The sequence below is a fragment of the Cyrtonyx montezumae genome, unplaced genomic scaffold, assembly GCF_038088225.1.
Source record: "Cyrtonyx montezumae isolate F1298 unplaced genomic scaffold, pur_monq_1.0 scaffold_18, whole genome shotgun sequence".
NCBI classification, from domain to species: domain Eukaryota; kingdom Metazoa; phylum Chordata; class Aves; order Galliformes; family Odontophoridae; genus Cyrtonyx; species Cyrtonyx montezumae.
The window spans coordinates 16679801-16699316 of NW_027071914.1; the positions used below are offsets into that span (position 1 = coordinate 16679801).

Below are 19516 nucleotides of genomic sequence, written 5' to 3' on the forward strand. Positions count from 1 at the left end.
ACTCTGCACACAACTGTCCCACATGCAACAGAGCAGAAATGTGCTGCAGGAGTTTGCTGTTCTGCTCCCGTAGCTCTGAGGCTGAGTTAAATTCCACAGTGAAGAATCCTTTGCTTAAGCTGTAGGTGGTATCAGCCTTTTAAAACCGAGGAAATAAAATAAAGGGATGGTTTCCAGTTCTGCTGTTCATCTCCTGTGCTCTGTAGATGAAACACTTCCAGTTTCTTGGCTGATAGGGACTTTAATTCAATGTTGGCTGGTAGCTGCGTCTGAGATTACACAGACAATTGACACTGATTTGTTAGGCTTACAGAGCTTATTTTCAAACTTTAGCCTCAGGCAGAAAATGTTTGGAAACAACTGAATGTGGCATCTGAATAGGCTGCAGGGCGCTGCCAGGCCGTGCAGTGCTCTGAAACCTGTGCTGCTGGGGGCAGAGATTGGGGCATGCTTTGGATCGACCTTTTGGGGGCTGCAGGCCCTTTGACAGGTTAATTTCTCCCTTATTTCATCTGCTGGCTGCTCTGTCTTCCAGTCATCATTTGGAGAGTTCAGCGCTCTGCTCTTCTTCCCTTGCTTCATCTTCTGCTGGATTATCTTTCGTCACGAAGTTCTAATGCCACATCAGCAGAACTGGGAGGCAGAAGGGTGTCCTCCTTCCATGCTCCGTCCTCTGCACTCCCACTCTTTGTCACTAAACCGAACTAAACAGGATGGACAAACAGGGCAGCCTGGGGGGATAGAAAAGAACTGTTACCCTACAGGAAGCTCAGACAGCCAACAGGTCTTCTTGCTTGAGAGAAGTGGGCTGGAAGCACAGCCAAGGGAAGGGTCCACGTGGTCAGAGCTGAGGAGGGAACCCATGCTGGGGAGGTAGGTTTGGGACGTGTAATATTTTCACACCTCAGTGCTGAAGTTATAGAAACAAGGAGGACAGCTCTTGGCAGAGCAGGGTGAAGGGAAACGAGCAGCAATCAGAGGTCCTGGGTGGTGCTGGCAGTTCTGCTGGGGCCCGTTCAGGATGCAATGCTGTGTGCTCTGGGCAGCTGAGCTGTGCAGCAGGGGAAGCCCTGCACCCTTCTCCTCGCTGTGTTTTCAGCAGTGCCGTACTGTGATTATAGACCTGGCCAGAAGAGATGGATAATGGCTGCTGTCACACTATGATACCTCGAGAAAAAATGTTTTCTTGATAAAAATGTTACTCATTTCAAATGCAGTTGCATCTTTAAAAGAGAAAAGAGTAGCTGTTACTTCTCATACTTTAATGCATAATACATAGAAAACATGTCTGGGAACACAGTGCCTGTCTTCGGAGGTCGGGTGGGATGCTGCTTGATTTGCATTAGGGCAGAGGTGATGAGCAGGAGCTGCTGCAGCACTGTGCTCCCCTTCCTGAGTGATGGCTGCTCTGCAGTGTCTGACAGCTCCTGTTTTTTTGGTGTTTTCCAGAGGAAAACAGGAACAGCATCATCAACTCCAGCCTGGAATCCGTCATCTCTTCAAATGTAAACAGCTTCCTCAACTCCAGCAGCGTGCCCCAGTCCAACCTGAACTCAAGTGATCTCGAACTAGAAGTAATTAAACCCAACAGGCCAAATTCGCTGTAAGTACGGTGGTAATTAGTGTTTCATAGGCTCACTGTCCTTAATCTTTAATCAGGGCTGTTTCTCGCTCCGAATCCCAGCAGTTTGTTGGGGAATACAATTTAATGCTTCAATTTTTAATGGGCACCGTGCACGCCTGGCTCGCAGGAGCGCTGGGCTTGGTGGTGTGGGTTGGTGCTGCCATCCAGCTCAGCCCTCCTGCTCTGGGTGTTTCCCAGGCAGAGCCCCACATGGCTGTTGGGACTGCTCAGCCCATCTGGAGGTAACTCCAGCAAACACAAAGGACTGTTCTTCTGACTTCAATCCTATGGCTGTGGTCGGTATCGTTGATCTCCAGCCAAATCTGTGCCACTGCTTCTGCTATTGCTTCCTTCATCTGGAAAGTTCAAGGGAAAATGCAGCGAGCTTAGCAGCGGCTCCCGGGGGACGCAGAGTTGTTTGTGCAGTCCCCTGGATTGACACAGCCTCGCACCACGGACCGCTCTGCCACGGGGAATTTCCTTCCTGCTGCAGCCCTGCTGGGCCGCTGCATTTTCCCACAGAGCCTCTCCTGTGCACATGAAGATGTGCTCTGAGCCTTGCAGCCACGCTCCCTCGAGCCAAGGCTGACTCCCCATGTCCGTGTGGGTCGGTGTGGGGTGGCCTTCCCACCCCATGTCCCCATGCAGCCTGCAGCATGGCCCCTTCCCACCCTGACCTGTGGCCGCCAGGGCCTCAGGAGCCCGTGGCAAACACTTGGGTTCAGCTGCTTTCTCCTGGGTCCCCACAGAAGTGGCTTGGTGCTGCTGCTGGTGCCCCTGGCCATGGCTGTCCTGCCTGGTGTGGGGCCGTGGGGCTGTCACCCATCGCCACCACCTCCTTCCCACCTCCCCTGCCCCAGCCAGCCAGGGCTGCACGTCCCCTGTTCTCATTGCTGCTGGTGGATGGGTTTGGTGCCACTGCTTGCCCCATCGTGGGCTACTGGCCCACGTGGTGACACAGTGACCCCGGTTTGTCCACTTCTCATATGTTTTTGGTTATGTGAGTTACAGCTGTAACTGCTGAGCTCAGTGGGGGGCTTGTTGGAGTAAAGTCACTTGTGCCCAGAGGAGTATGAGAGGTCTGGAGTGCACATGCTGTGGGGAATGGCTGAGGGAACGAAGGTCTTTTCTAACCTGAATAATTCTGTGGTTCAGAGGTGAAGGATTACAATACAGGGATGCCAACGAGCGGCCGGGACAGCCTGCGTGCCACCAGCCCTGCAGCTGGGGTTTGTTCCTCAGTCCTGGTCCTCCATCACGAACTGGGAGGGAAATAGTTCAGCTGTGGGACGAAGGCTCTTCCTTCCCAGCCACCAATCAGAGTTTTACTATGGGAATGTGCTGATTTATTAGGGCAGGATTTATTTTTATGGAAGAAGCGCTCGGGGCGGGAGCTGTGCTGTGAGTCAGCAGGGCTGCTCCCTCCAGGAGCTGTCACTGCGGCTGCGTGCTGCCACCCCAGCACGGGCAGCTCTTGCTTTTGAGATGGTCTCTGGTTTTCTTTACCGTTGGTGTGCAGAAAGCTTTACAGAACGTGGCAGAACAACAGCCAGAAAAGCCCGTGTTTCTACCACAGATGGATCCTTCAGCTGCAATAGGGGACGTTTTCAAAGTAGAGAGTGTGATCACGGTGATTTAAGAGTGTGATAATTAAAGTCATCCAAACGAGCACCTCGCTGTGGTGGCATGGAGCTGTGCTCCTGTGGAGCTGTTGGGTCGGTCCCTGCAGATGACTACAGGAGCTGCTTCTCAGCTGGGCAGGCTGGGCTAACAGCCCACACCCTGCTTGGTGCCTTTTCCAGCCTTGTCTGTACCCCGTGCTGCCCACAGACCCCATCTGCCTGCAGGAACCCGGCCATGCTCCGGGTGCGTTCAGCTGAGCAGGGCTGGGTGCTGCAGGCTGGGTCAGCAGCCTCTGCTTGCATGTATAGTGAGTTCAGTGCCCGGGTCTGCAGCTGCTGCTGGGTGATGCTGCTGCTGGGTGCTGGAGTTCATAAAAGCAAGAGGGGCTGATGCTCACAGCATACTCTGGAGGGAGTAGCAAGGGTTTCAGTTTCTCCTCTGCTGGCAATTTCTTTCGATGCGTGACTGTTCTGGAGGTGAGGTGGGGCCGGGTGATTTGCTCCATGTAACCAGACCGGCGGGATTTTTGCACCGCAGCTTCACAAAGTCCTCAGCCCGAGCTCTTACCACTACGAGCGTGCAAGCAATGCCTGGGGGGCTCCTGCCTTCCCCTTCAGGAGAGCTTTGCACCACCAGCACAGGGTGGCTGCAGGGGAGAGGAGCACCCAGAATTTGCTGCCTGCCCTCTCCGGGCACTGTGCTATGGGAGGGGAATGCTTCTCCCTTCCTGGAGTCCTTGGCTGTGTCTTAGCAGTGCTGTTTCCCAATGGTAGCTCCGAGCATTCATTTTATCACCTCCCACCCTTTTGAATGTTTCGCTGCCAGCGAAAAATGTTCCACTGCTTCTGATAAAATGAAGTGCAGCCCAACAGTACTTCTGGGCTGGTTCTCAGTCACATGGAAATTTCCAAACTGTTACTTCTTAGATTTTTCTATCGCACTCTCAGGGATAGTTGATTTCCGAAGTTAAAAACCCTCCGTGTGTTATTGAGCAGTGTTCTCAGAGACAAAAGCTCCCGTTTCTGGGCCGCCTGCGTGGCAGCGTGCCTGGGGACCCGGCCAGCACTCATGGGGCCTGGCAGCCCTGGGAGGGTCGTGCAGAGCTGCTCTACCCTCAGCCCTGAGCATCACAGGGGGCTCCGGGGACATCCGGAGGGTGTGGGTGCAGCGGTGGGCTGTGCCATGCCATGCTGTGCCTGGTGCCCTCGCTGGAGCTCTGCAGGCAGCACATGGCTCTGCATCTCTCTGAGTGGTGACAGGGCAATTCAATCCCAGGGCTAATTTTAGAGCAGGTAGTGGAGCTGTCCTTTCGAGGGGACACCGCAGCTCCAGGCATGCCAGGCGGGCGCTGGGCAGGGAGCAGGGGCAGGCTGTCCTCACGCACCTTGTCCACGCTGGGTGTCCCTCCTGGCGCAGTGCTGAGGGCTGCAGAGCCCAGCACGAGGCCCCCGAGGTACTTGGAAATAACTGGGAATCATGAGAGCCCCCACAGGAGCCCCTTGGTTGGGGGCAGGGGCGGAAGCTGCCACGCTCACCCCAGACTTTGGGACCGGGGGTGGTGGGAAGCGGTGGTTGCAGCTGCTGGGGAGTGAGGGTGGGGGCAGAGCTGGGGTTGCCCTGCGGGGGTCCGGAGAAGCCACAGAGCCTGATGAACAGGAACCACCACGGTGGGAGAGGGGTGAAGCACGAGGTGGGGCAGGAGGCTTTACCTGCACAGAGCAGGCGCAAAAATGCACATTTTTCTGTGAGGTGGGACCGGAGCGTCGGCTGTGTGGGTGGCTGTCTCCAAAAATACCAGGCACACAGCTCTGGGCTAGCTTTGTTTTTCTAAAATCCCAAGGAGGCACCTGCCCTGCAGGACGTGGGAAGGCATCCCCAGGCTGGAGCACAGCCATGCGTGGACAGAAATGCTGAGGTTAAAGCTGTGCTATGGCCCTGGTGCCTGCAGTGCTTTGTGGCACCTCCTGGAGCACGGGATGGGTGCTGGGCTGGCCATGAAATGCTGCCTGTCCCCCTGAGGTGGCTGTCCCACTGGGGTGGCTGAGTGATCCAGTACCTTCCTTGCCCTGGGGACTCCAGCTTTAGGGTAATCATAGCTTTGGGAAACTTGGGTTTCATCGTCACGAGTGTCTGTTTGCATTCTATTTTATTTTCTTATTGACCAAGTATGGCTATTTCTTTCCCTCCATGGATATGGAAAGAAACGAGGAGCAGACCTAAGGTCTAGTGGTCATGAAAAAAATAGCCCAATTAGTGTGAGGAAGAGAGGTTATTCCCATGTGCTTTTGATTTACAGGACCAGAATAAATTTTCACTGGACGTCCCAGTGCACGTTCTCCATCCCAGGCTGGCACTGCCTCATGGCCATGCTCTGCTCTGGGGTCCTCGGGGACCCCAAAGCCATGTCTAGCAAGTAATCAGGGTCCCATCACTGAATGGCAAATAGTTTTGGGAATAAAAACGCAAACAGCTTCAGCAATTATCAGTTGTAACACTCATAAACAAAAACACATGAGCAGTGGGTAGACCTTTAAACGCTGCTGCTTCCTTGCAGAATTGAAGTCACTTTTTCCACTCTAAAAAATAACTCTGTAAACATGACACAGCCTTATTCAGCAGCTCTTCTCTCTCAGAAGGCAGATTTCTGCAGCAAAAATAAATTGCTCTGGTGTTCGTTTTGATGGTTTTGTGTTCACTTTTGTGGAGTTGTCAGTAGTGCACAGTGCTTCGTTAATCAAAGCAGGGTAGGAACCAGTGAGCTGAGCCAGGTGTGAAGGGCAGCTCCCAGGGAGAGAAGCTGGGTTTGTGGGTGCCGTGTGAAGTTGGCAGTGGGAAGAAACCTCCTTTATTTGTGAAAGGACCCCCCAGAAGGACTCACAGAGAGCGTGGCAGGGGGGCACTTGCAGGCTGTGAATGCCCAGAAACTCTTTGCAGCTTTTATTCTATTCACTGCAGAGAGCTGTGAGCCAGGGCACTGTTGTTTTCACTGTTGTTTTCTGTTCTCATGCTGGAGTGTGGCTGCCAGCAGTGCCTGGGGCCACCCCAGCAGCCTCCTGTAGGGCAGTGCTCTGTAGGGCAGCCTGACGTGTGTCTAGCTGGGTGTACAGGGATGCTGAATTGCAGAAACCAGCAGTCCTGCCCTCTGCCTGGGGCTGGGGTCTCCATCCCTAAATCTTCACGCCCCAGATCTATCCACAAGGGCTGGAATGGCAGCTACTCCCACGTGTTGGTTTCCAGGTGGGAAAATGTTCCTGCAGCTCCCAGTCCCGAGGGGCTTTGCAGGGGTCATTGGGCTGCAGGGAAACTGCCTGTGAGATGCTCCTGAGTCGCTGCCACGCTTTTCACACCTTTACAAAGTGGGTGGTGATGGTTGCTACCCGAATGGCGCACTCAGCAGACATTGTCTGGCTGACTTGTGCTTCTGCTAGGGGCAGCGAGGAGCAGGATGGTGCTGAGGCCCGTGCACAGCAGGGTCTGTGCAGGGAAGGGGGATCTCTACTGCTTCAAAGCAGAAACCACACATCTTCTCTTGGTTTTCACACTTGAGAACAGGCCCTAAAATTCCCAGTCTGTCGCTTGGCTTATTCCAGATGACATCATTTTCCAAGTATCTCATGACTTATTTACTTCTTTGGGTTCAGTCTGTCAGAAGGGTGTCTGTGTTTGTTTTAGCGGAGCAGCGTTAACTTGGGAGTTCTGCCTGCAGTCACACAGCCCCACTGAAGTGGGGGACCTGGGGGTCCGGCAGACATCCTTACAGTGCTTCAATAGCACGAGCAGCATGCTCAGGGACTGCAGGGAGATGTGCTGCAGGCGAAGCTGCTGGAGGGGGTGTGCTTTGAAACTGCACACACACACACACAGCCATTTAGATTTATTGGTATGCATAAATCTCATCATTCTGTCGTATGCTGTGCTTAAATAATAAGTGTTTTATGCTTTAAATATTTTAAGGCACATGAGAATGGGTGTTTTTAAGCCACAGGAGCAGCGATCTTCTTTGGGAAGAGCAGAGGGAAATGACAAACTTTCATTGAGGAGCAATATTTGGGGTGCTGGCTCTGTGCTCTGGGGAGTGGGGGACAGCCTGGGGTGGGGGCTTGGTCTGCTTTTCTGCCCTGTGGGCTTTCCACTTGCCCAGAAGTTTGGCATAACCGCTTCTCAAACCTTGAGCTCTTTGACTTTTTGGTTGGCTCCTGGTCTAGAAACTTTCCATAGGTTGAACTTGAAAATTAGGCCAAATATTCTCATAAAGTGTCCAGTTTTGTAGCTAGCCCCATGTGAACGAGCAGCCATTCATCAACGTATTTTCTATGCGCTCATCCGTTAAAACAGAGACAATTCTGCCGTGTCCTTTTTACCAGTGCGTGCAGAAATCTGTCCTCCTTTCCTCAGCAGGAATGGGGTGTGTGGCTGCTTCCAGCCTGCAGCAGAGCCATTAAGCTCAGCATCCTCCTGGGGCTGCTTCTGCCCCAGCATGGGGTCACAGCCGGACGGTGGGACGGTGGGACTGTCCCTGCAGGCTCCAGCCCTCTCCTGCTCCCTGCAGCTCCTGCAGCACTGCTTCCCGGGAGACTTCTCAGAAGTTTCTGCTTTTGAACTGCACTGCTGTGTTTATGTGACTTGCCCTGGGAACATCTAAGGGTGCTGAATTAGATTAGAACTGTACGGCTCCCTCCGAGAGATCTAAAAAAAGTGCCTTTCTTCAGCATCACGAATGCTTAAAAGACAACTTTCTTGAAAGCCCGGGGAAGAAGATCCATCGCTGCACTTCCATTGCTTTCTCAGTTCCTATAATTACTGTGGAGATAGCTGCATGGCTGTGTTTCCTTCAAAGAAACTGCCTCAGACAAATGTCAGCTAGTGGGGATTTCACTTTCAAATAAAGCGGTATTTGAAAAGACATTCAGGCCACTGTGGGGAAAGGGATGCGGGAATCAAAGCGTCCCCTGGGGCGGCTGGCAGAGCAGCACGGGGCTGTGGGCTGCACTGTGCATCTCCTGCAGCACTGCCCTGCTCCCCGGCCCCGCAGCACAGCCCGCGAGCTCTGGGCAGAGCCTCCCAGAAGTGCCCCGAGCCAGCTCTTCTCTTGAGACTGCCGAAAGCAGAGCAGTGCTAAATGAGCTTTCTGCCACCTATAAATGTCACTGGAAACGAAATATTTAGAAAACCCAGCTGAATGCGTTCTTGGGTTCCTCTTTCTGCGGGCGGATTTCATTCAGAGCCAAGGATGCAGCCCAGGCTCTTCCTGGCAGAGTGCGGGGTGCTGCTGCGGGGGGCTGGGTGCTGTGCCCAGGAGTGCTGCCAGGCTCTGCCTGCCCTGCAGAAAGCAGCTCTTTCCTCGGAGGGGCTGGGGGAGCGCGGGGCCACCGCTCATAAAGACGTTCTTTCTCCTCTGAAAGAAGATCCGGGTGCCTAATTAACTTCGTGAACGAGCTGGAGCTGTAAGGCCAGCACTTTGCCATGAAACGGAGGTAACCTGATCTCCGCAGCCCTTTCTGCCTGGGTAAGGGATCCTGCCCACGATTAATCCGCTCTCACCTGCTTTCCGTCCAGCTGCATTCTGGCCGCGCTCGAGCCGCTGTGCAGACACTGTTGACAGGGCCGTGCTAAGCTGGGAAATTATCAGCAGCATAAGAACCATGGCCAATTACTGGGCCCTGTGCCACGTCACTGCCTGCCCCGGGTGCTGCCCTCCGTGTCCCAGGGCTGGGGGGCATGAGAAGGGAACCCCAGGAGGGAGCAGCACCGCTTCGGCTTTGCTGTGTTTGGAAAAACACAAAAGGAGGTGGCAGCGAAGGGGAAGGTGCTGTGGGGGCTCAGCCCATCGTGGTCCCGCTGGGGATGGCTCAGGGACCACAGCGAAACCTGGGAGAGTGCAGGGAGCGTTATGGGTGGAGGTGCAGAGATAGCCAGCCAAGAAGTGAGTGCCCCGACCACGGCACGAGTGCATCCCTCATCCCCGGGGCTGCCCTAGGACAGGATGGAGGGGGCTCGGGGTGGCCTGAGCTGGGGGGCACGCAGCCTGCAGCAGGGGTGGGGCTGAGTGGTCTTCAAGGTCCCTTGCAGCCTAAGCACTTCTGTGATACTGAGAACTGTGCGTGTTAACATCGCCTGTATTTGGTTAATGGGAGGGGAGAAGGGGCCGCATCCGTGCCCGGGCAGCAGTGAGGAGGCGTGCAGTGCTGCGGTGCTGCAGAGCAGTGCCGGCTGCTTCGAGCTGCCAAGTGTGGATTTTTCAAGTAAAGAAGGAAAGAACAGATAAAACCCTAACTCTCCTTTGATAAAAATGATCCCGTTGGATCACTGTCAGTTATTATTCCGTATCGTATTTTCGGTGGGGCTGTTGGTAGGGCTGATGCTGCAGCGGTGCTGGGCTGCCTGCAGGATGGCAGCGCTTCCTTGGGACTCCTCCTGGGCCCTCAGGGGCTGCAATTCCTCCCCAGCAATTCCACAGCCGGGAGGTGAGGGCCCCTGGCTGTGTCCGACTCGAGCACTGGGTCCTGTGGCACACCATGTGGGTCTGGGGCTCCGGTGTCCGCTCTGCAGGAGCCCCCTGCGGTTGCTGGGAAGCAGACGGGAGAGTTTTCCTTTCTGGGGAACGTAGGATGGTGGTGGATTGAATGGCAGAGAAAAAGGAGAGATTTCTGGAGTGCTGTCAAGTTCTCCTTAATTGTGAATCCCATTTGTTGGTGACTAATGCATCCAGGCTGGCGGAATTGCCTCATGAATTAGAAGCAGTGGCGCGGTGGAAAAGATGTGACTGCGATGCTGGCTCCTGATTTACCAACACTCCCTCCCAGGCTGCTGCTCGACTGCCTACTGGCACATTACAACTCTTCTATTAATAATTTAGAGCTTGAATAAGGGTGGAATGCACTTGATTCAACGTCGAGTGTGCCGGGTTGGTTTTCAGTGTGCTCAGAACCATCTGAGCGGGGGGGGCAGCTGTTAGCAGAGCAGAACCTGCATGTGTACATACACACGTGTGGATGGGCAGCCTGGGGTGGGCTGGGTGGGCTGGGTGGGCTGGGTGCCATGGGGCCCTGCTCCCTGCAGCCCCATTCCCGGTGCCCCCAGCAGTGGGTCGGTGACTTGCTGGCAGTGTGCTGAGGTTTGTTGTGAAGGGGCCGTGCTCGTGGGGTGTTCTGTGCTGAGAGGGCTCCGCGCTCCCGTCGCCTGCATCCCCGTGCGTGGACGGCTCCTTCCCGCGGGGATTCCTTGCCTCGCACTGCCAGCACTCCCATCTCTGACTCTTTGCTTAATCACTCAGCATTTCCTCATCATTAACACCAGCCTCTAAGCTTTGTGCCAGGAGGCTGCACCAAACCACCTCTGCCTCGCTTCAAAGCATCCGGCATAACCCGGCTCTAGTTGGAAATGGCAGCGTCCATGAAGCGGGACAACAGGAACCACCAGCTCTCCTCCCTGAGGCAGGAGTCTCCCCACGCTCTCTTCTCATTCAGCTGGAAAAGCTTCTGGATGGTTCATGAAATGGCGAAGGCACATCAAGCACCCTCTGCACAGGAAGCAGGCCAAGCAGCAGTGACAGGACAAGGCGATGTGGACGGCTGCAGAGAGGGTCACTCCATGTTGCTGCCGTGAAGCTGACATCAGCTGTGCTTCCCCAGAAAAGGAGCTGATAGCTGGACATTCGTGAAGAAGCTGTGCTCCTTTGGACCTGCTTGGTCAAGCCATGTTGACTGCCCTGTATTTGGCTGCTTATTTCCCTGAGCGTGTCATTATTTTCCACCTGAGTGATAGTTGCAGCAAGATAACTCCTGCGAGAATAATATGGGGAAGAGATTTTGCATCATTTTTCTTGCATTTGAAGTGCCAAACGGAGGAAGAACGCTGCCGGTCTGGAAGCCTGTGGGATTTTGGTAATGTATAGGGCCGTGCTTGGTGCCATCACTAACATCAGTGCAGCTGCAGCCCAGGGACTGCTTGCTCGTGCCCATCCAGCCCTGCATGCCGGGCGTTGCTGGGATTGCATGAACTTCATCAGCTCCTCTGCCCAAGGCTGACTCCCATTTCACATAGCAGAGCTGCATCCATCCCTGAGCTGCAACCCTGGCCTCTGTTAGCAAGTTGGAGAGCCCTGGCATTCAGTGATGCTTCTTTCCGTTCAGCTTTGAGAAGAGCCTTACGTTCAGCAGCTTTGTTATAGAGGAGTAGAAGAGAAGGGAAAGGGGCGGGTGGTGCTTCTTTTGTTTGAGTGCAGTCAAGTATCGATAATGTCAGATGGAAGCAGTGTGTTTATTGAGGTGATTTCACCAAAGGGCTTTAGCTCATCAGTAGATGGTGCCCATTCATAGATGCTGGATGTTCTGTGCCAGAAATAGCCCCGAGTGCCACTGAAATAAACAAGTTGTAAACATTTTTCAGCAGAATGAGTGTCCTCTCACCCAAAAGGACAAAGCAGCCAAAGCTGTCTGGGAGCCCTGATGCCAACAACTGCTCAGCTCTACTGATGCCAGGTCCAGGTGGGCAGCAGAGCAGGGAAGGAAGGGGGTGTGAGAGGAAGGAGCGAGGAGGGCTTCAGATCCAGCGACAGGAAAGTGGAGCAGTGCCTGGAAGGACAGGGATGGCAGCAGGGCTGCTCGAGCACAGCTCCTGGGACGTCCCACCCCATCCTGTCCCACTGCGTGCTGCCCCATGCTGCCCGGGGACACGGCTGATGCAGAGGAAAGGCGAAGCCCCGGCCTGTTCTGTGCTGCTGACTGACAGAGTTCCCTCTTTGGGCAGAGCTGGTTCGAAGATGTGAAGTTCAGCCCCTTCCTTGTTTGCTGCTGCTGGTATTTTTGGTTCTTAGCTTTTTTTTTTTCTGTTTTGTTTCCCACTCTGCACCCAACAGGAAGAGCCCCTCGCACAGCCTTCAAGAGTAAGAAGAAGGGAAAAAGCAGGTCCAGATGACATTTGCTTTCTGCAGACAACAGCATTTCCAAAAAGCCCATCACCACCTCTGCTATTCCCATGAGAACGAGAAAGGAAATGGAGTCCTCCAAAAAACATGTTCCAAAATACAGAGGCCTCGGTGCTCTGATCACTCGAGTGCGCTCACTTCTCCAGCAAGACCTGACTGGACCCGTGCCACGGTGTGGCTCGGTGGGGTGGCACGTGAGCGGGATCTCTGGGACCCAACCCTGGGGTTTCCCTGGGAGGGGCTGAGCCCTCAGGGTGCATCTGCCCAGCGGGGAACTGCTCACAGCACAGGGTTCATCTCTCCTGGGAGTAACCTGATGGAGGCAGGAGGGTCTTCATGCTCACAGATCTGCGTGTTGTTCCTAGTGAATGTGTCTCGTGTTTTGGTGGGCACAGGGAGAGTTTTCTTCGCCATCCAAAGATACCAAAATCCCATTCCCAGGTTTTGGATAGCTTCGTAACAGATAGCTGCCTGCAGAGCCCGGCTGATGCTGTGAGGTTTCCTGTAGTGCAGCATCCCAGCAGCAGTTCTGTGCCCCTCGGTCACTGCAGCAGGTGGAGCTGTTGGGGTGACAGTGCTGAAGCTGACCTACAGGTCCCGAGCACTGCATCCTTTTACACTAATCCCATCTCAAGAAGGGGACTTTCTCATCCTGGTGCCTCGTGCAGCTGGGTGTCCTGGCGGGGTCGGTGCTGGCTGTGCTGTGGGGTGGGCATGCCACCCAGGGCTTGCTGTCAGGGAGCAGCCCGGCCACGTTTTGGACACTGGGTCACCCACAGGCATTCAGTGGGGAGGAACCTCTCTGCAGCAGGGACTGGAGGCCATGGGAAACCCCTGCGTGGGGCAGATAGGGGGCACCTCTGAGAAGAGCTCAGTGGGATCACCGGGATGGAGGAGCCTGCACGAATGGGGAGCGGCTGTGGGGAGATGAGTGAAACCTGCCCGCCAGCTGTGCTCCAGATGTGCTGTCCTGGCAGCTCGCAGCAGTAGCTCAGCCGTGTGCAGCCAGCAGGTGCTGCATGCAGGTATCATAACCAGCAGCCTTTGGTTTCCAAACCACAGCTCCTCGTGCAGCACCAGCCACGCTCGAGGGCTTCCAGGTCCCAGCACCCACAGGAGTGCTCTCTCCGTGTCTCCAAATGAATCTAACCTGCTGTCTCCATTAGAGGGCAGAAGCATGCTTGTGTGCAGATAAAATAAAACAAACGTACGTGCCCTATGTGCTGTATAACTTCTTGAGTTGAGGGAAGGTAGAACATCGTCACGCTTTGCTGGATGGCTGCACCTGCTGGGGAGGAAAGCAGCAGCAAGAAGTGATGCTTCGAGGGGTAAGCTGGGGATCGCCGGGTGCCCTGCACAGCACCTCCTTCTGACTGAGGTTGGGAATAGATTTGTGCAGTGGTAAGTACGAGTGTGTCTCAGGTCTGTTAGAGGCTGGCCAGTGCTGTTAAATGCTCATATTATGGTGTGGATAGCAAAGTACAGGATTGCTTTTGAATGTCGTAGTGAAGAGGTGAATGGCACGGTCTGCCTGTGAGCGTGCCCGGTGTCACCACGCCTGGTGGCAGTTGTGCTGCGGTGCTGTGGTTCAGCCCTGTGCCCATGTAATGCTCTGCAGAAATGAAGGTATTGCCCGAGATGACGTGGGGAAATCACGAGTGTCTGTTGGACTCAGCGACGCAGCTTCTGCAGGGAGGAGAGGTGCCAGGAGCTCAGCCTTAAGCAGATATGGACTTCGGGGGAATTGAGGCCAAAAATTTAACCTTCTTTCGTGTCCTCTGGCTGCTGGGATTATTTATGGCATGGGCACTTTCTCCCTCGAAACTGGCCCAAATCCACGGCGTTATCCTCTCAGTTGTGAGTGGTGGGGACAGACCCTGGCAGGGTCTGGCCTTGGGGTGCCCGGGGTTGGGGTGCTGTGGGGATGTCCCAGGGCACGGGCTGCGGCGTGCAGGGTGTGCTGCTTCAGTCCTGAGCTGAACCGAAGGGAAGAGAGCTCCCATCACATGCAAAATTCATAGGACTGTAGAATATCCGGAGCTGGAAGGGACCCACGGGGATCATCGATTCAAGATGAGTCATAAATGTTTCCCGGAGACCCTCCTGGGTTCTGGGGATGGTTGGTTGTTCCTCTTCAGTGGCAGAGGCTGAGGTTTGAAATGCAGCACTGAGATTTTGTGGTACACTCCTCGGTGTTAACATAACGAGGTGGGCAGTGCTGGGCTCCTGCTGATGTTGCTGCTGTGGTTGGTGGCTGTGTGATCTCTCAGTGACAGATGGGTCACGGCTGAACCCACCACTCATTTGCAGAGGTTTCACGTGCTGGCAGAGGGTGAGGAGCTCCTGTGGGCGTGGGCTGCTTGAATCCAGCCCTGTGACACAGAGGGGCCACAGAATTAACAATGCATTTGCTGAACTTGGGTTTATTTGTGGGGCATTTTCAGCGTTGAGCGGATTTTCTGGTGTTTTACAGAGCTTACAGGCTGAGTTAGACTGAGAATACAGATGAGCTGATAATCCCGGAGATAGTAGAAGAGGAAACAGACACAAAATGGTGTTTTAGTGCAGTAATTAATTTTCAGAGAACCTGAGAATGACCTCAGTGTGACAGTTTTGCAGGAAACACTTCTCACTTCTGTGTGTTTCCTAGCTCAGTGACACAGTTTGTCTTCAGATGACAGCAGTCACTTACAGGAAAAGTGAGGAAACGAGCTGATAGTCCAGAGCAGTTTGGGTGAGGGGAAGAGAGTTTCTCAATGTAGAACATGAGCAAACATCAATTAAACCTTTACAGCACTGAGATTTAAGGAGTGCTGCAGGAGTGCTGGAGCATCGGCTGCTGCATCATGAGCCCTGCTGCTGTTCCACTCCTGTTTGTGGTGGGAGAAAAGAGGTTCCCTGCACCTCATCTCAGTTCTGGTGCTGGTGTGGGCACCCGTGGGGCTGCAGCACGTGGTGCAGCAGCACAGCCCCTGGGCTTCCACACCAGGGACCCTCTGGGATGCGCAGATGGGCAGCAGTGCTCGGGCACTGTGCAGCGTGGCCCAGGGAGCAGCCTGCTGGTGGCACGAGTGCAGCCAGCTCTCTGGAGGAGCCATGGCACAGCAGGTAAGGTGCTGGAGGCCAGCAGCAGCACGCAGCCCAGCAGCTGTGGCCGTGGGGTGGAGGGAGCGGGGCGATGGAGCAAGGGTTAACTGGAAGATCCTGCTCTTGTTGTCTGGAGGAATGCAGATCTGGCCTTGAAATGTTTCCCAAGGTCTCGGCACTTCATTTCGTGGCTGTGTCTCATGCTCGGACTATTCCCAAGGCACCAGCTATCGTTGGATGTCGTCTGCCTGTCTCTCAGTTGCTGTTTGTTTCTGTGGTTGCACGTTGATAAGGTATCTGGTTATGTCTTGCAGCCCTCAGAATCCAAGCCCAACGTCACCCCTCTCACCGTCCTGGCCCATGTTCTCTGCGCCATCAAGTCCTATGCCCACCTCCTCTACGTCCAGCGACTCATCCCCCATCAGGTCTGTTGCACAATTTGCTTGGCTTTCTGTTGCTTTTCCTATTTTCTGTTTAATTTACTTGGTTTGCCCCACTTCACTTCCCCTCCTCCTTTGCATCCTGCTCAAAACTCCCAGTGCAGCTATCTGCATTCAGCAAGAGAGGAGCTTTCAGACATCTCCTGTCCCAGCAGAGCTGTGGGCACCTCCTGGGCACCTCTGCTGCAGCCCTGGGGCTCGGGCTGGGGCATTCGGGGCCTGCAGGTCCCACTGGTGCTGAGTTCTCTGGGTTTTCAGCCATTTCCTCACCTGGAGCTTGCTGCACTCACCTCTACAGCAGGTAAGCAACGTAGTGCTATCCAGCAGCTACCAGGAGCGATACTGGATTTTTCTGTCTGTTTCCCTTCTCTGAGCTGGAATGTGGGGAGGGTGAAGGGCGTGCTGCAGCACAGGGGTTGGTCTGCCTTTAGCCCATGTCTCAGGAGTGTGGGCATCACTGGAGCAAGTTGGCCCAGCCCAGTGCCAGAGCTGTCTGCTCATGGTGGGCACGGGCTGAGCGTTCCCCCTCCTGCAGCTGTGTGTGCTGCCTGCACGGTGTCTGCTGTTGGCAGGGTTATTTGTGTCCCAGTACACATGTGCAAAGGCTGACAGCGGTGTAATGCCATCCGAGCAGACCTCCTCAGGGCTCATCATCCCCGAGTCTGCACCGGAGCACGTGGGTGAAGCTCCTGGGGGTGCCCTGCTGGTGCTGTGCCATGCTTGCAGGCAGTAATCCAACAGCAGCTGTCAGTGGGCCCCGAGTTCCTGCACTGCGTGGGGGCAGCACTGGGGCTGCAGAGGTGTGGAGATGTGAATAACTTAAGGTAGTGAGCCAGAAAATGTCCTCTGTCTCTGTGTGAGACGGGAGGAGAGGCCTCCAGGTGGCCAGGGACCCTGTGCTGAGCTGCTGGTCTGCCCGTGCCGTGCTGCAAAGCGTTTTGCTGCTGCTCGTGTCATACAGCTGGAATTCAGATAGGAAAAATCTCAGCCCTGCGGCCGTGCTGACAGCAAAACCAAAACCATTCACAGCTTTCCTGGTTTGTGGTTTCCGTGTGAGTGCGCACCGACCGCTTCTGCTGTAAGGTGAGCTCATGCCGATCGCCCTGGGCTCACACTGGGAGCATTCAGAGTCACTTCTCACCCCTGGAAAAAGCCCCTGGAGCCCTCGGAGGGAATGGAGATGCCCTGGGGGTGATGGCAGCACTGCAGTGCTGTGCTGTGGCTGTGGGGCTGGGAAAGGCACTGCACTGTGCCCGGAGCGCCCTCCGATTCCATCGTGCACAGTGTGGGCACACTGATGGTCACTAAACCTTTTTCATCCTCAGGTACAGCCTTTAAAGAAGTGCAGCAAATCCCTCGTGGATTTCCTTAGCTGTTCGTCGGGTTTGAGACACCCTTCCCCAGGTGCTAATTTTTATGCCAGTCAATGCTTTCTTTTTGCAGCTCTCCGCTGCGGAAAGCCCGAGCTCTGTACGCCTGCAAAGCAGAGCACGACTCAGAGCTCTCCTTCACAGCGGGCACTGTGTTCGACAACGGTGAGTGAATGCTGGCACTGCCGGGCTGGGCCCTGGGGGCTGCAGCTGTGGCACTGCCCCACCGAGCAGCGTGACCCCCCCCCAGAGCTGTGGCACTGCCCGGCCTGGCAGCCAGGGGCTCCTGCTCTCTGGCAGCATCTCTTGTTTCATGTATTCATGTGCACGGGAGGAACTGCAGGGCCGGTGTCAGAGGGAACGTGAACACAGCTGCAGAGAACACCAGTTGGCCATTGTTTGTCTGGGCACTGTGAATCACTGGTTTTCCTCCTGCGACCCAGGGAAGAGTTGGACTGTAAATTCCCAGGTTTCCTTTCAGTCCCACGCCTAATGACTATCCCATTTCCACCACTAGAAATCCCATGAAGAGAGAAAAGCAGCAACGCTTGAACCTGCCATTCAATCCCAGATGTGCCTTGCCTTATGTTTTATACCCGTGCTGAAAAGAGCTGATCATCCATAGGCTCAGTCCTGTTGTAGTGTGGAAATGACTTTTCCTTGGGGAGATGTGAGGTGGGGGTGGGCGGGAGGGGTGCCCCTCCTCCTCTCCCTCTCCTCCCCAGTGGGTCAGGGGCTGTGGGCAGAGCTGGGGCGGTGTGCAGGCTTTGTGACCCCACTGCATCCCTCCCACAGACCCATAATTTAAATCCAAGACAAAAACCGGTGGGTGGTTGGAGCCGTTCTTGGATCACTTCAGGGACGGGGAGGTGAGCTTCCAGGCAGCAGCAGCAGCCCGTGCAGCTGCCATACTGTGTTGTGCAGGAGCTGGAGAAGTGAGGTGGGCCGTCCCCCCAGGACGCAGAGCTGGAGGAGGCGACCCCTGAGCAGTCACACTTTTTGGAGACGATGTTAATGAGCGCATACTTTCTGTTTCCTGCATCAAGGGAAGAGGCTGTGCCCCGTGGAATTAGGCAGTTCTGTTTTAGATATAACCCCAGTGTAAAGAAAAGACTTCTTACTGTTTTCCAAGTGGCTCTTGGCTTTTATGTGCTGAGCACTGTCATTTGAGAAGCTGCTCCCACGCGCACAGCCCTGCCCTGCTGCATGAGAGCATAGCAGAGAGGGGAAGAGAACTAATACAGGTGAATGAAAATGCTTTTCCTAAGCAGCACCACAGATAGCCTGCAAATAAACGTGGGCTCCCCTCTGAGAGCCCATGGGAATCGGAGCAGCAAGCAGGGGAGCAGGTTGGAATTAAATGCATTGTGTCAGCTAGATAAAAATCAATGGATTATTGAAGGGAAAAAGTCCACAGCGTGTTCCCATCACGGAGCAGCCGGGCTGCACGCTGCACAGGGAAAGTGAGCTGGAAGGAGCACCCTAGAAACATCTTAGGGTGAAGGGATTCTGTAAACACAATATCAGCAAATGTAGGGTGGAGATTTTTATTTGTGATCACCCTCAGCAGCATCTCCAGCCGTGGTGGGCTGTGCTGTGCTGGTGCAGACTGCCAGAGCGCGGAGATGTTTGGCCTTTGAGCAGTTCCTCCTTTCCTGAGGGTCTGTGATCCGTCAACAGAAAATTGCTGTGCTCACTGAGTGGGGCTGGAGGAGAGGAGAGGTGTGGAGGAGCCTGGGTGCTGTGCTGGGCAGAAAGCAGGGCGAGGGGCTGCCACGGGATCACCACTGCACTTCTGGGGCATCTCAGGCTGTGGGAGCTGAGTGTCAGAAGGGTTTGGCCCGGAGCTGGAGGACGCAGCGAGCCCCGTGGTTACACGCTTCCCTTCCTTCTCTCCTCAAGTGCACCCGTCGCAGGAGCCCGGCTGGCTGGAGGGGACTCTCAACGGGAAGACAGGGCTCATCCCCGAGAACTACGTGGAGTTCCTATAACCGCACGGACTGCTGAGCGTCCCATGGTATCCATGGCAGCGCTGCCTCGCGTGCTGGGAGCACTGGGCCCTGTGAGCAGTGTGGGGCAGAGGGGGCTCCCATGGCCCGGACACGGTGTGCAGACACAGTGCCACGTCCCCAGCCCGGAGCCCCCACCACCACAGGGACAGCGGCGGCCTGCAGCTCCGGGGGAACGCCTGCACAGTGCCCTGCAGCCTCCAGACAGCGATCAGCATGCTCTGCACCCTGCACCCTGCACCTCTCCCGCTGGCTCCGTTTGCAGGAGGAGGGTGGGAGAGGGGCCCTGCAGAGCTGGAGCTGCGGGCACCCGCTGGGACTTCTGTTTCCTGCTAAGAAATGGTGAAGGAAAACCCAACCCGTGGGCAGAGCGCAGCGTGCACGCGGTGGGGTGGGGTCTTTCTGTCTTTTTGTAATAATTTTAAAGCCTCTGAGTG

The 19516-nt window shown here is 55.1% G+C and overlaps 1 protein-coding gene across 3 annotated transcripts in view; it reads left to right on the top strand.

Moving 5' to 3' along the window:
- ARHGAP26 (Rho GTPase activating protein 26) overlaps window positions 1-19174 on the top strand; it is a 90709-nt gene extending 71535 nt beyond the window's left edge. The window contains exons 20-23 of one of the 3 annotated variants that reach the window (XM_065734926.1): window positions 1450-1603; window positions 15575-15685; window positions 17144-17235; window positions 18973-19174. In XM_065734926.1, coding sequence (XP_065590998.1) covers window positions 1450-1603; window positions 15575-15685; window positions 17144-17235; window positions 18973-19061 — 446 coding nt within the window. In that variant the 3' untranslated portion in view covers window positions 19062-19174. Of the gene's footprint in view, window positions 1-1449; window positions 1604-10551; window positions 10761-12104; window positions 12332-15574; window positions 15686-17143; window positions 17236-18972 lie in introns of those variants that run through there. The other 2 variants (XM_065734928.1, XM_065734927.1) reach the window with 2 other exon arrangements.
- Window positions 19175-19516: the final 342 nt, after the last annotated feature.